We start from the raw sequence: 14,787 nt of genomic DNA, 5'->3' as shown, positions 1-14,787 counted from the left end.
GTCTAGAATGTTGAGACTTTGTTCAAGTGAAAATCTGCTCTTATCCTGGGAAAGTCAGTGTGCTGTAGTCTTGAGATTTATCTTTTAAAATAGATGTATCATTAATTTTATTCTGTGTTTTGTTTCAAATTATAGCAAAACAGCATGGAAGGCTGAGCACAGGGTTGTTGTTTTTTAAGGGCCTTGGCAATACTTGAAATGTTTGCAAACTTGCAGTTTGCTACTGTTACCACAATCACACAGGCAAGTGAAAAGCATGAACAAGAAGCCTCAGTCAGAGGAGAGGCAATAATAAGTAGTGTGGGTGGACATTGGGTATTCACTGTGAGAGTCCATTCTGGTAGGTGCAGAGAAGGACTCCACTGTCCTGGCTTGATTCCTCTCACCACCCAGATCAGGAAGCATGTGGCCCCGAAAAAGTTTTTGATAGGTCTGCAACTCTTTTTCAGCAGTACAAAAGATACAGAAAGAACAGAAAACTATGAGCCCACTAGAGAAGGCAGAAACAGATTGTTCTTTCTAAATTTCCAGGTAGTATTAAGTCCTCTGCACCTTTCATAATGGACTTTCAAAGTGCGCATCTAATGTAACATTCTCTGAGTGGTGCAGAGGAGGACTCCACTTATACTTTAGCATACTCGCTAAAGAACACTGGGAGGAAGATGCCAAATTCAGGGAAATTCATTAGCAACAGCCTGGACCATCTGTCTGCTGTTTCTGCAGACTGGTGTGTATCAGTGTAATGATGGATAAACATTGACAAGAGTACCCCAAGAAGCTGACCTATAACTTTTTGTTAGGGAATGTTGGCTCATAAAGTTGTGGATGTAGCCACATCCTAATAGCTATATCTATTACTCTGTTGTTGTGGTACCCAACCTTGGGTCCCCAGGTGTTCTTGGACTACAGCTCCCAGATAACCTGGCCAGCAGAGTTAGTGGTAAAAGCTGCTGGGAGTTTTAGTCCAAGAACTTCTGGTCTACTAGACCAAGGGTGGGAACCATTGATCTAGCAGAATGAACTGTGAGATTTTGCAGCCTCGGAAGCTTAGTTTAGGGCATCATATGCCATTGATACACAGGCATAGTGATCTATTTGGTCAAGGTCTGCCTGGAAACCTTTTTATCTGGAGAGAGGTGATGAAGCAAAAATAGCTTCTTAGTACAGGCAATATACTATTTTAATACCCTTCTGAAATCCAAACTTCCAGGCTTTCTCTAGTGAGCAAGTAGGCTGAAGAAACAAAAAGTTATGTCTTGAAATGACATGGAACACATGGTTTCTGGAACATACAGATTTTTTCCCCTGGGTCAGATGGGACACTTGTCCAACTGAAGTGACTCATATCAAGAAAACCACCATTTACAGGAAGAGACAGAGGAAAATTTCTTGGAGACATTTCAAGAGTGATCTGGTAAGAGCTGTGAGGAGTACAGTCAGGCTCCAAGTAGGAAAAAGATGTAATGGAGATGGGGCTAGCTAAGTGGCTGCCTCAAAATATAGCTTGAGATGCTAATGTATAGACAGCTGTGGAGCACCTGGCTTAAAGAGGATGGAAAGTCAAGCTACTGTCTGGCATCTGAGAATGCTGGGCCATTGTCTTTCTCTTGTGTGGCCATCTGTGCTACAGGACCTTGACCACCTGAAGGAGTTTGCTGGATGACAAGTACGCAGAATAATTGCTTCTTTGCTGCCACCACTGTCATGGAGTAGGCTTTCCAATTAGCTCTAGCCCATGTTCAACTGGATCTGTTCTGAGTTTTCCACCATTATTGTTGCTCTAGTCCAGGGGTCTCCAAACTACAACCAACGGGCCACAATCTGGCCCGCCTTGCCATTTTATCCAGCCCGGTCCCTTCAGCCCATGTGTGCGCGGGGTATGTGTGTATGCGCGCAGATGTTTAGGTGGGCGGGGATGTGGGCCCTCAACAATGTGGAAAATATATGTGGCCCTCATGCTCAAAAATTTGGAGACCCAAACTGCTCTAGTCTCCATCCCACTGATTCAGTCACCCCCAACTCCCGAGTAAATGGCCAAGTTGAGTTCTACCCAACTGAAAAACAAGGTTGCCTCCTTGAGAAGAGATTGGGACCTGGATCCACTCTCCTTTATATTGTAGAATCTGGTGGCGGCACTGTCCATTCTTAGTTGAATATGCTAGGCCATGAGCAGCAGGGAGAGCAAGATGAGCTGTCCAAAACTCCAGACAATTGATACTGGGTATAAGGACTGAGGACCAGGTCTCTTCCGCTATGTGAACCAGGCAGATGGCTCCTCAGTCCATTCAGCTGACGTATGAAGTGATTACTACCCTGTGACTCTGTTAGGACTTCAGCCACAATGCTACCAGTCCTGACTGAAATGTGTTTTCTATCAGGGATGGGAAATGACTAAGAGCTAGATACACTGTGCTCAACCTCTTGCCATGACCAGGCCCCTTGAGTGTTGTGGCCTAAGCAGTGGGCACTACATCCCATGAGACTGGCATCTGCGGTGAACATATCTCTAGGGAGGATGCCAGACCAACCAGTAACACTTTGAACTGAAAATGGCTGTTGCACAAAACAGAATGATGAAATTGGCTGTGGCAAGGCTGGTAAGGTACTCAAAGATGTGCTTCCATAAGATCCATTGGTCAGAGAAAAGGTCTTGGATGATGGGCCTGCAAGACGGACTGGAACATTTATAATTTCCTGTACAAAATGTATTTCTAGGAACCTGTTCCTAGTGGTCTGTAAACTCTATGTACCGTAATTGCCTTCTCTGATGGGTAGGAGCATCCACTGATCTGTGGTCAACCTCTCCCTCACTGGAGAAAGCAGGGGAAATGTCTTCCTACCAGGAGGGAGGTGGTTGAATGTCAATAGTTTAGTTGAGATGCCTTACAGAAGGAAGCTGAATAGTTAACTGACGACTGAGGATGTGGCTAGTAGTTTGGATTCTAGATCAGGACCAGGCAGAATAGAAGTTACAAAAATCCTTGGGTCTGGAAAATCATCTGTATAATAAAAAGGAAGGAGGGAGTTGTTGTCTGTAGTCCTTCCTATGGGAAGCAGGCAGCCTTCTTTTTGTCATTGGCCTCCACAAAAACATCCTTAAGGGCATCATCCCAAAATAAATGTTTTCCCTTACAAGGAACAGTAGCCAAATTCAATCTCCAGAAAGCATCAGCATTTCAATGCTTCAGCTACCAGGCCTTCTTGCTACTGTAGCTACTGAAAATGTTCTGGCTGCAAGGATGAGTCTGCATCTGCTAGGCCGGCAAAGGATATCTACAATTTAAACAAAGATCTCTATAAAATATTAGCGTCTAAGTCTGGATTATTGAAAAGATCTTCCACCCAAAGTATGGAGGCTCTGGCAAAAAGGAAAACATTAGAAGTGACTAATACAGAAGCCTCACAAAGCTTTCTGAGAACCAATCAAAATGCTTGTTGGGCTCTTTCAGAGTGCATACGAGATACTGGGACTGCAGAAGTGGAGGGAATTGGGGGGAAAGACTGAAAAGAGGAAAAACAGGAAAAGGCAAACCTGTTGCTGAAGAAATGCCCTCTTGGACTCTAAGAGGCAGCACTGTAAGAAACAGTGTGAGGCACCATGTATTTTGGAAGGCCCCAATGTTTTGGGAGGCTATAGCCTGAAACGGGGGAGTCTTCCCTATGCCAGTGATCCTCATTTTAGTCAAAAGTTGCTGTAGCTCAAGAAAAACAAGTTTCAGTGACTTAATTGTCAACATCCTCCACCATCTCAAACGTTTCTCCTTCCCCTGCACTTCTGAGGGCAAGCCCGTTCCCTCAGCAGGCAGATATAAGTCTTAGGGCTGCTAAAATCTTGCCACCATTTCCACAGCCCTCTGAAGAGATTTCGCCATTGGAGAGCTGCTCCACTTCAGAAGAAGACAGTTTCCTATATTCATCAGGCCTCACCAGGTTAAAAAGTGAATTAAGTCATCAGGATTAAATTTCCCATGCATTTTGTTGATCATATGATATACTGCCTTCGAAAATACAGTACATATGATATACTGCCTAACAATCTTCAGCCTGCATTCCTGTTCCTGATTTATTTTCAACAACTGGTTTTACTTATTTTGCAATTTTGAGTTCTTGCTCAAGCCTAAAGAGTTTAAACCTGAACCTTGAGAAGGACACAAGTTCTTTATGTGTGATTTTAATTTGCGTTTAAACTTTGTAACATTTATAATAGCATGTTAGGAAAATGCTATTGTATCATATTTCCACAATCTGTTTTAAAAAATGTTGTCTTTCAATAGACAGCAGAAGCCAACACACTATCTGCAGTTGTTTTTGTCTCCAGTTCTGAGATCATCATCAGTAACATGTGGTGCTGTTTTGGGAATGCTGCATCCCAGTAAAGTAGACATAACTCAAAAGTTAACTCTTCTGCTAGATACAACAGAAATGGAATTGTGGCTACAAAATACAAAGTTTTGGGCAGGAGGAAATACCATATACACTATATTTGGCTAAGGAAAAGAAGAGAACTGCCAGTGCATATAGAAAGTAAAATCTATTTTTGCATTTCTTTGAAATATGTACAGGTTCCTCTAATCCAGTTTCTGGTCACATGCAGGTGACCTGAGTGACTCCATCTTCTTGGTCAAATTGTCCATCATCCAGCTCCCTTATCATGCCATCACTACTGCTGAATCCAGGAAAATCTCCATACTGGCCAGATCCCTCCTTGGCCCAACTCTGTGTAGAAGGTGATAGGTGAAACTCATCTGCATGATGTGGGTTTTCTGTAAATTGGGAAGTAGCTGCATCTAATCCAACACCTCTGCTTGAAACTTTGCTTTTTTCTTCTCTCAGTTGCCTGGTAGTTTTCTTCTGAAATAAAAAGAGGGCCTTTGAATTAGAAAGCATGCACAGGAGTAGGGACTGGACTAAATATGAGCCTTCAGTTTCAGAATGAAGCATCAAGAATAGATGCATATTTTCAGAACTTACAGCCTGTTCCCACACACTGGCTTCCTCTGCAATGATACACACTCTGACATCTATTGTGTGCAGCTGAAGCTAGGTCACATTGTGGCATGCACTTTCTCCTCCCTGTCTTCATAATTATGTGTTTCTAACACAGAGGAGCCAAGTTCCCACGAGACTGAAAAGCCTTTAGATGGAGAGCAAGAGGGGACTCTGCCAAGTAATGTCTTAGCCCCACATTCTTACACTGAAGCAGAGACCAACAACGGATTCAATAAGCATTAAGTCCAGCACACCAGAGCAAGGGTACATTTCGCTCATACAGCTGTAGGCAGCCTGATGCCCTTCAGTCATTTTAGACTACATATTCCATCAGTGCTGGGCAATGGTGAGGGGTGGCAGGACTTACACTTTGTTACAGGTTACATAAAAGTTGGGCCCCAAAAGCATTTTTCTTTTTGGTGCTAAGCAATTTTTAACCTGAAAGAGTATGCACTTAATTGGAGTATGCACTTAAATTGGCCTTGTCTTAGCCATGCATTAAGGCTTATGTGGCTTTGTGCGGATGACCAAAATGTTTTGGACTGGTATACAATTCCTCAGAGGAATATAGTGTCTGGTGTAATTACACTTGTACTTGCTTTAGGTGGAAATTCAGATTTCAGTGCCGTCTGATTATTTAGACAAATTATACCTCCAACCTGTTATACTTAAGTAATTTATTAAAGAAAATAGTTAGGTTACTTACCTGTAACTTTGGTTCTTCTAGTGGTACTCTCTGAATTCACAGAAATGGGTTATCCTGTGCTTGCGCAGGAACGTCCGGAAGATTCTAGAGCTTAAGAAAAAAGAGTCAATTAGCTCCCCCCGCGGGGTATATAAGCCCCGCCTCCTCCATTTTCCTTTCAGTTCCCTAATCCGCCGTTACCGTAAACTAGATAAGCATGGTATCATAGAACGTTACAGTGACAGATAGAGGGGAGGAAGGGAGGGATGTGTGAATTTACAGAGTACCACTAGAAGAACCAAAGTTACAGGTAAGTAACCTAACTTTCTTCGTAGTGGTCTCTGTGAATGCACACAAATGGGTGAATAGCAAGCTGTACTCACCGGCAGGAGGGCCGTCATGGTATCATAGATGACAGTATCACCCGCCCAAACGCCACATCATTTTTGGCTCTGACGTCCAGTCGGTAGTGTCTGGCAAACGTCAGAGGGGTAGCCCAGGTGGCTGCTTTGCAAATGTTCTGCAGCTGGACACCTTTAAATAGGGCTGTCGAGGTGAAAACCGCTCTGGTGGAATGTGCCTTTAAGCCCTCTGGAAGGGGTTTCTTGACCAGCTGGTAAGCCAGGTGAATGAGCTGAACAATCTGCCATGATATTGACTGAGAAGAAGCAGGAGCACCTTTGCATGGTCCGTGGTAAGAAGAGACATGGAGAGCGTCAGATGGACTTGGTGCGGTATAGGTAGAAGGCAAGGGCCCTTCTAACATCAAGAGAATGAAGTTTGCGCTCCAGCGGTGTAGTTGGAGATGGGGAAAAGGTTGGGAGCACAATAAGCTGATTGACATGGAATTCTGATACCACTTCTGGTAGGAAGGAAATGTCCATGTATAAGGTAGCTTTATCTGGGTGCATCTGCAGGTACAGAGGGTCCGACCTTAGGGCAGCAATCTCGCTCGTCTGGCTGAAGTAATGGCTACTAGGAAAGCTGTCTTCAAGGAGAGAAGTTTTTCAGAGCACGTAGCCATTGGTTCAAATGGAGGTTTAGTAAGGGCGTCTAAGACCAGCGGAAGGAACAATTAGAGTGCAATGGTTTGGGAGGGTGGTCGTATGTTTTGGAGACCTTTCAAAAATCTTTTGAGTGTAGGGTCGGAAAAAAGCCTTGCAGAGTATGAACGAGGAGGCTGGTGTGCTACAATCGCTGAAATGTAAACTTTAAGCGTGGAATGAGCAAGTCCCAAATTGAAGAGATGCAGCAAAAAGGTAAGTACCGTGCATAGAGAAGCTGGTACCGTGGTCATGCCCTTAGATTGGGCAAACTTGGTAAATGCTGTCCATTTGCCCTCGTATAAGCGCGCGGTACAGGGCTTTCGTGCATGGTCTAGCACCTCGCGGAAGCAGGGGTTATCCTCCACGCCGTCAGGCGAAGGGACCGAACATCAGGATGGAGGAGAGCCCCGTTGTTCTGCGACAGGAGGGACGGTATCTGAGGAAGGTGGTAAACGTCTTGTGCTATGTCTGATAGGTGAGCGAACCACGGTTGCCTCGGCCACCAAGGGGCGATGAGGATTGCATCTGTATCATACCGCATTATCCTGGTCACAGTCCTGAGAAGCAGCGGTATTGGAGGAAACAGGTACATTAGTTTTCCCGACCATGATATGAGGAAGGCATCCCATAGGCAGGCGGCGTCCATGCCCGCCCTGGAGCAGTATCGGACACACTTGGTGTTGCGGTGGGACACAAAAAGGTCCAGGGTGGGCTGTCCCCATCGTGCGCAGATATCGCGAAAGACCGTGTGGTTCAATTTCCACTCGTGCATCCTGGTAGGGAGCCTGCTCAGGTGGTCCGCCAGAGAATTGTCCTTGGAAGCGATGTGGATCATCTGTGGGAAAACATCATGGGAGCGACACCATTTCCAAAATTTGATGGTCAGCTGGAGGAGATGCGGTGATCGCATTCCACCTTGCCTGTTGATGTAGTGCATCACTGTGGTATTGTCCGTTACCAGTTGCACGGCATGGCCTTGGATGTAAGGGAGGAAGGATTGAAAAGCCTTCATGATGGCTAGCAGTTCTAGCTGGTTGACGTGCAAGGTCTTTTGGGTTGGGGTCCAAAGACCGTGAGCATGGAGGTTCTGGCAATGCGCGCCTCAACCAGAGGGGCTGGCGTCGGTGATGACCTGTATGCATAGGTGAGGGGAGTGGAACGGTTTTCCCCGTGACAGGTTGCTGGAGCTGGACCACCAGGCAAGGCACCGTGCGACCTGAGGAGGGATTCTCAAGCTCTTGGACTGCGGGTCTGTCACGGGATCGAACTGGGTGATGAATCAAGATTGCAGGGGTCCAAGTTCGAGTCTGGCATACGGTACCACCGCGGTAGTGGATGCCATGAGCCCTAGAACATGTAGGATGTAGTGCGCTGTAAGTATGGCATATGGCTTGAATTTGCGCACGGCTGCTTTGATCTTTTGAATCCGTTGTGGTGGGAGAAAGGCCTTTGTGCGAACAGAGTCCACGGTTGCTCCTATGTACGAGACTACTTGAAAAAGAAAGGTTACTTACCTGTAACTATGGTTCTTCGAGTGGACCTCTGTGAATTCACACATATGGGTTTAGTCTGCGCCTGCGCTGACATTCTCGGAGCATTCCAGAGCTAAAAGTAACAATTTTATGATATGATCCCCCATGAGGCACAAGCTCCTCCCACCCAAGATTCCCCTCAGTTCCTGCAATTTGTCCGCCGGGCAGGAGAGTTATACAACAATAAGATACCCGTAACGGACAGAGGGGAGGATGGGCGGGTAGTGTGAATTCACAGAGGTCCACTCGAAGAACCATAGTTACAGGTAAGTAACCTTTCTTTCTTCTTCGTGGCCTCTGTGAATACACACATATGGGTGACTGGCAAGCTTACTTATTGGCAGGTGGGACGTCACGGTAGGAAGGATGCCAACACATTTCTGCCAAATCCAGTGTTACTGCGTGTACCTACATGTAGCCAGTAGTGCCCCACAAAGGTAGATGGCATGGATCATATTGATGCACGGTAATGTCAAGAATCTCGATTCTACTCTGGATGCAGCCAAGGTAGACAGCACTCCATGGAGCGAGGCTAAAGCTGATTAGATGGTGACTCGTCTGACCACTGGCAAGCCATAGATACAGTGTGGACCATTGATCTAGAGATGGATAGGAAGAAACTGGACTTTTGAAATTAAAAGAATGAAAGCATAAAAAGAGCCTGTCATCTGTTTAGAAGCTCTGGCAGTGTCCAGACAAAATGCTGGTGAGCGTCTTACATAATTATTGTGGAGCATGTGCTCTAGAGGAGATGATGGTGATCTGAAGAATGATGGTAAGATGAAGCACAGATAAACATGAAAACTAGTCGAATAGGTCAGAAATGAGACATTAAGGTAGGAAGTCACATTATCAGGAAAATTGAATAAAAGGTGGATCGAATCACAATCCAGCTATTTCCCATGTTCCCTTGGCAGATATGACAGCCACTAGGAAGGCTGTTCAAAGTAAGTAATTTCGCATTTGAAGAGAAAATGGGCTCAAATGGCGGGCACATGAGTGAATTTAGAATGATCTATAGACCATTAAGGAACAATGCATTTACATGGAGGACAGGTGGTATTGAGTCCTGTGAAAAGATGTTTGACCCTAGAATGAGACAAAAGTCCTACGTACCAGAATCATCTGGTTAATGGGCAGCAGTAGCAGATATATAACATTTTAAAGCATAAATAGAAAGCCAAATAGGCAACAGCTTCAAAAAAAGTTGGTAAGGTAGTTCTTTGTTTCATTATATTTAATAAAGATTTCATTTACTGTATTTACAAATCGACATCGAGTTTATGGTTTTCGAGCTCGATCGAGCACTGATGCCAAAGTGGGAGTATTTTCCAGGTTGGCAAGTTCATGGCCGATAGATGCGGATGGTAGACCATCCTTCCCTCCAAAGATAGGAGGTAAGTCACCAGAGGGAACTCACATATGCCTGTCTATATCGATCTGAGACAGGCGAACTAGGACTACCTTGGTCATCAAAGAGGTATTTGGATCATGTTTGATTAGGAATTATGGTGATGGAAAATCCATAGAATAAAAGGTATCAGAGGGAAGAGTTATGGCAGATTCCCTGTCCACTGCCATATGAAAATGTCCCCGACAGTGTTTCCATCCGCACCTGCACAGGAGCAATAAAACCTGTAGTCGGCGTACGGACCCCAGTGAATACATCGAAGGTCGGTACTTCCCAATGGTGACAAAACCGAACTTGCAGTTACTTGGATTAGGGATCCTCTACTTGGTCAAACAGCAAAAGATACCACTATTGGAGTGGTTCGAGGCTGAGTCTGTATTGCTTTAGCACTGAAGCCGTGGAGGTCATAAATCTGGGGAGATGTTTGCTAGTATTTTTTTTTTTTTTTTTAAAAGAAAAATATACGCCATAGTACCAGTACAGGTAGATGTCCATATTTTGCAGGGGAAGGTTATTATCAAACTGATGCCCTGTACCATCTGAAAGACCTTGCAGATGTTGAAAAATCAAATGGTAGTGAAACCTTAGGAATTACTGATTAGATAATAGTGTTGAGGTGGAATCTGAAACCTACGGTAGAATACACATGAAAAGATTTCTGAGACCAAGGACGGGACGGATGCCTCTGTCCTTTCTATGTACATAATATCACAGAAGTAGAAGCCATTGCATAAGCCAGATGTAGGAACTTGGAATGTGGCATGTTTGTTCAGGAGGCAGAGGTCTCTTCCTGGAGGATATAGACAAAAGAGTAAGTCTAACGTTACTCAAAGAGGAACAAAGACAATTATATAATGTAACCTTGAAAGATGTGGTGACATTTTTTATGAACCGAAACGTCTGGGAGGCTGAAACTCCAGATATAGTTGAATGGACTATGGGTAGAACCGAAAGAAGGACGAAAGGGCTGTTGGCCCATATATAATTTAGCTGTTTTCCTATTCTGTGTAAAAAAATTTTCTAGTGTCACCAGTCTAAGACTGAAGAGACTGGTACCATGTAATGGAAGACATTCAATTCTGTCCTTTGCCTTCTTGATGAGCCAGTGGATCCTGACTAGGCGAGCCTTCTATAGATACTAAGGATGCGACAGCAGCTGAAGCTCTTTGCGTGTCTAGCAGCAATCCTGTGTTGCTTTGCTAGAGTCATGGTCTCAGAGTGAGAATTTCTAAGCTGTTTTAATGGATTCCAAGTGAGGTAGAATCTTAGACCACAATTGCTCTAGGTAGGCGCCTATCGTGATTGATAGTTGGCCACATGGAGCAGAAGTGATTGAAGTGTAAGTGCTCAGCTAAGTGATGGCCGGGTCTGGAAAAGGCGGTTCCTACATTCCCAATCGACGGGATGCGGTGAACCAAGAAGTGACCTGTGCAAATGAAAAGAAGCACACTGAAGGTGACAGAGGATGATAATGGATCACATCATATTGGATGGAGATTCGTTCAAGGGGTGAGATCCGAGCTTATGCCCAGAATTGGCAGATAGTCAATTCAAAGCTGGGACCAGTCGTGCTCGATCATAATGGGCCTCGACACGAGATGGATTGGAATTTGGAAAGCATCTTTTCCTGCCGAAGTGTAGATATGGTAGAGAAAAAACAAGAACAAAAATCTTCTCCATGTTGAGGTCGATCCTAATGGATTCAACATAAATCGAAGATCGTGGCAAAGCTGGTAGCTATAATAGAAATGAGTCAAACAGATTGATTAGTCAACAACAGAGAAGTAAAAAGACCGCTCAGTTTTGCAGTCCTACCTGCAGTTCTGCCAGTCAAGGCACTGCCTCCCACATGTCTAGGGGCGGCGGCTGGTAACTGTGGGGTTGAGGCTTTTAATGTTCCCGGAATGCCGTAGGCGGATGGGAACATCTTCAGGCTCTTGCAGATGTCACAGCGCAATGACTGTGTCGCCTTCTAGAGCCTGAGCAGGTTATAAAGAATAACAACTTTTTTTTTTTCTGGCTAAAAAGCCATACACCAACAAATGGCAGGTCCTAACCTGTCAGTTGCTTAGACACTGGTTTTCAGGCATATAGAGCAGCAGTGCACTCGTGATGCACCTGCAACAGTGCCTCCTAGTGATGTGGGAGGCCTGAATTGTAAGGGTGCACAGGAGCTACCCACAGGGTTGGCACCACCAAACTCCATAAGTGGTGATGATAATCCCCCATGGCAGAGGAGTAAATGGCTACATGGCACCCCAAAACAAGTAACAATGCCAATTAAAGAACTCCTCATCTGTTAACAGTAAAAGAGTGCGACCATCTGTGACAACCAAGAGGGGTATAGGAAGATTGGTTGGAAACTCTTCCACCCCCACCTGTGACTCATGTAAGTCCCAATCCTGAATAAGGAAAACCCTCCTGATGAACAGGGGAGAAGACTGACCTAGCACGAGCCTGACCAAGCACAGGCTCAACAGTCATAGAACGGAGAAGGCCGAATGGATTAACAGCAGGTTCGGTCAAAGCTGCAAACATTGTGCTACCGAGTTTGAGGGAGCACTACACCTGTGAAGCCTATGTGGAGGCATAAAGCACTCCATAGCCCATGAGTCAGGACGATGCCAGGTAGAGTGGGATGGTGATGGTGGCCAACAGCTCATAGCTCCTATCCCAAACAAAAGGGACTGGTCCTACGCAACCTTGTCAGTGTGTCAGGACCTACCTGAGGAAAATTCTCCAGACTTACCAGACAGCGGCAGGGTTCTTGGGTGGACCCTTGTGAGTCCTTTCCTTATGAGCCTATGCAGGCACTGGCAGCTGAGACAGGGCCGCAGACTACTTTGTGAGCCAGCCCATTGATAAAGAGGGCTGTTTTGTGCCAAATTAACAGCCACCTGCAGGTGCTACCCCAGGCAGGAATATCACCGACTAGCAGGGCTAGTGGTGGGAGTTGCTGCAGCCCCCCCTTCCAGAGGCAAACTAGGGCTGTCAAATGCTGCCAGAAAGCTTTTGCCTCGGCACTTAGTTTTGGAAATAGCAGCCACGTGAACAAGGCCTCTGATAAATCAGGCCCAATACACCAAACACCCAAGGGCGTTACCCCAGACAGGCAAAGCACTGACATGCAGGGCTAGCCACAGGAGCTGAAGGGGCCCATTGTATCCCCAGAGGGAAAACCCAAGCCTTACCAATGTCGCAGGCACATCTGCAGCCTCGGCGTGCAGTTCCCTCCAGAAGTCGCAGCTACATGAGCAGGCGCACGAAGGAGGGTTGGTGTGCAGTACTCACACACAGAGGAGCTTCCCATGTCAGGAGGAATCACTGACAGTCAGGGAAGGTGACCGGGGCAACAGGAGGCCCTTCTTCTCCAAGGGACAGGGCGACAGAGCCCTAACTCCTGCAGGGTCCCTTGAACAAGCCCCTTGAAACAATCATCCATCACCAGTCTCTCTCATGGTTGCTCATAGAGAGGGTGTGGTGAGACATGCCTCCTTCTCACTGGACTTAAGCTCCAACTCTGGAACGTCAAATGCCCGCCCTCATGTAGGGCTAAAAGGGCCACGGCCGGACTGGACGGTAGCGCAGTCACTGAATGGCCAGTTGGAGCAGAGGCTATAAGGCGATCCCGGAGTCTGTGCAGGTAGAGCTGGCACGTCGTCTCCTCAGAGGCAAATTCGCTAGCCTCTGGCGAGGATTCCTCTGTTGATGTAGACTTAGATTTTAAGGACTCCTTGGTATTGTCGGGTCCCCTACTGCGGCCTGCACCTATCTGGGTAAGATGTAGCTTACTCAGGCAGAAAATCATTAATGTGCCTGAGAGTCAAAATGAGTAGGCCGAAAAAGGCGGGAAAGGAGAAAGAAGCAAACAGTTGAAGTGTGTGTGTGGGGGAGGGGGGTAAGCCAAGTAGCTGGCAAGCAAAAAAGAAAACAACTCACGGGGGATCATAGATTAGATAATTGAGAAGGGAAAGAATCCAATTTAGAGGGAACTGATCAATAAGCTAAGGGGAAAAATCCCCTGTGGAAATAGCTCTATGCTCTGTAGAACTTTACAGCACGGCGGAAAAAAGGAACTGAGGGGAATCTTGGGTGGGAGGAGCTTGTGCCTCATGGGGGATCATATCATAAAATTGTTACTTTTAGCTCTGGAATGCTCCGAGAATGTCAGCGCAGGCGCAGACTAAACCCATATGTGTGTATTCACAGAGGCCACGAAGAAGAAGGTATGAGATTGGATTTTTTTTGCATTGATTTTTAGTCCTAATTTCTTTAGAATGGACAGGGTGAATCTCGTGGCCGAGAGCGCTTTGTGATAGGATTGGGCCACCAGAAGCCAGTCATCGAAAGGAAAGATTTTTATCCTTTGGGTTCGTAGGTACGTGATGACTGGTGCCATGCATTCTGTGAATGTCCTGGGGGCCGTTGAAAGCCTGAACGGCAAGGCAGTGAATTGGAAGGTATCGTGATGGAACCGGAACCGGAGGAATTTTTGATGAGACGGATGGATGGAGATATGGAAATATGCGTCCTGCAGATCGATGGTGACGAACCAGTTTCCCTGAGACAAGAGGGGAAGAATGGAGTCAAGGGTGAGCATATGGAATTTCTTGTGAAGTATGTACCGGTTGAGGTCTCTTAAGTCCATGATGGGCCTTATGCCCCCATCGTTCTTGGGGACTTCAAAGTAGTGTGAGAAAAACCCATCGGCACTGTCAGATGGAATTTGGATTATGGCCTCTTTAGATAACAGGGATGAGATTTCCAAATGCAGCGGCTTGGAAAAGGGAGAAGGCCTGATTGAATTTGGTGCAGGGATGCGGAAAAATTCTATCCTATATCAATGTTGAATTATACTAAGGGCCCACTTATCAGTAGTGATGTTTTTCCATTCTCGTAAGAATGGATATAATCTTGTATAGGAGGTAGATTCACGAGAATTGCTTACCTCTATGCTGAGTCTTGCGAAAAGACTGCTTAGGGTTACAAACGCGTTGTTGCTTGAACAGCGGCGTAGGAGGCTGCTGAACTTGGTAAGTGCAGTCCTGCTGTTGCTTACTGTACCGAGAGGGCTGGTACTGAGTAGACGATTGGTACTGTGGCTTTTTGTAGACAAACTTTTGG

At 45.8% G+C, this 14,787-nt stretch overlaps 1 protein-coding gene across 5 annotated transcripts in view; it reads right to left on the bottom strand.

The window, feature by feature from the left end:
* Window positions 1-4,155: 4,155 nt before the first annotated feature.
* The window catches only part of RFTN2 (raftlin family member 2), a 66,884-nt gene continuing 56,252 nt past the window's right edge, over window positions 4,156-14,787 (bottom strand). For 3 of the 5 annotated variants that reach the window (XM_020795311.3, XM_078380020.1, XM_078380013.1), the window contains one exon: window positions 4,156-4,851. In XM_020795311.3, coding sequence (XP_020650970.3) covers window positions 4,585-4,851 — 267 coding nt within the window. In that variant the 3' untranslated portion in view covers window positions 4,156-4,584. The remainder of the gene's footprint in view (window positions 4,852-14,787) is intronic. The other 2 variants (XM_078380014.1, XM_078380017.1) reach the window with 1 other exon arrangement.

This window comes from Pogona vitticeps, chromosome 1 (genome assembly GCF_051106095.1).
Source record: "Pogona vitticeps strain Pit_001003342236 chromosome 1, PviZW2.1, whole genome shotgun sequence".
In the NCBI taxonomy this organism is placed as follows: domain Eukaryota; kingdom Metazoa; phylum Chordata; class Lepidosauria; order Squamata; family Agamidae; genus Pogona; species Pogona vitticeps.
The sequence above is the reverse complement of the archived record's forward strand: the minus strand, read 5'-3'. Positions and strand labels throughout refer to the sequence as shown.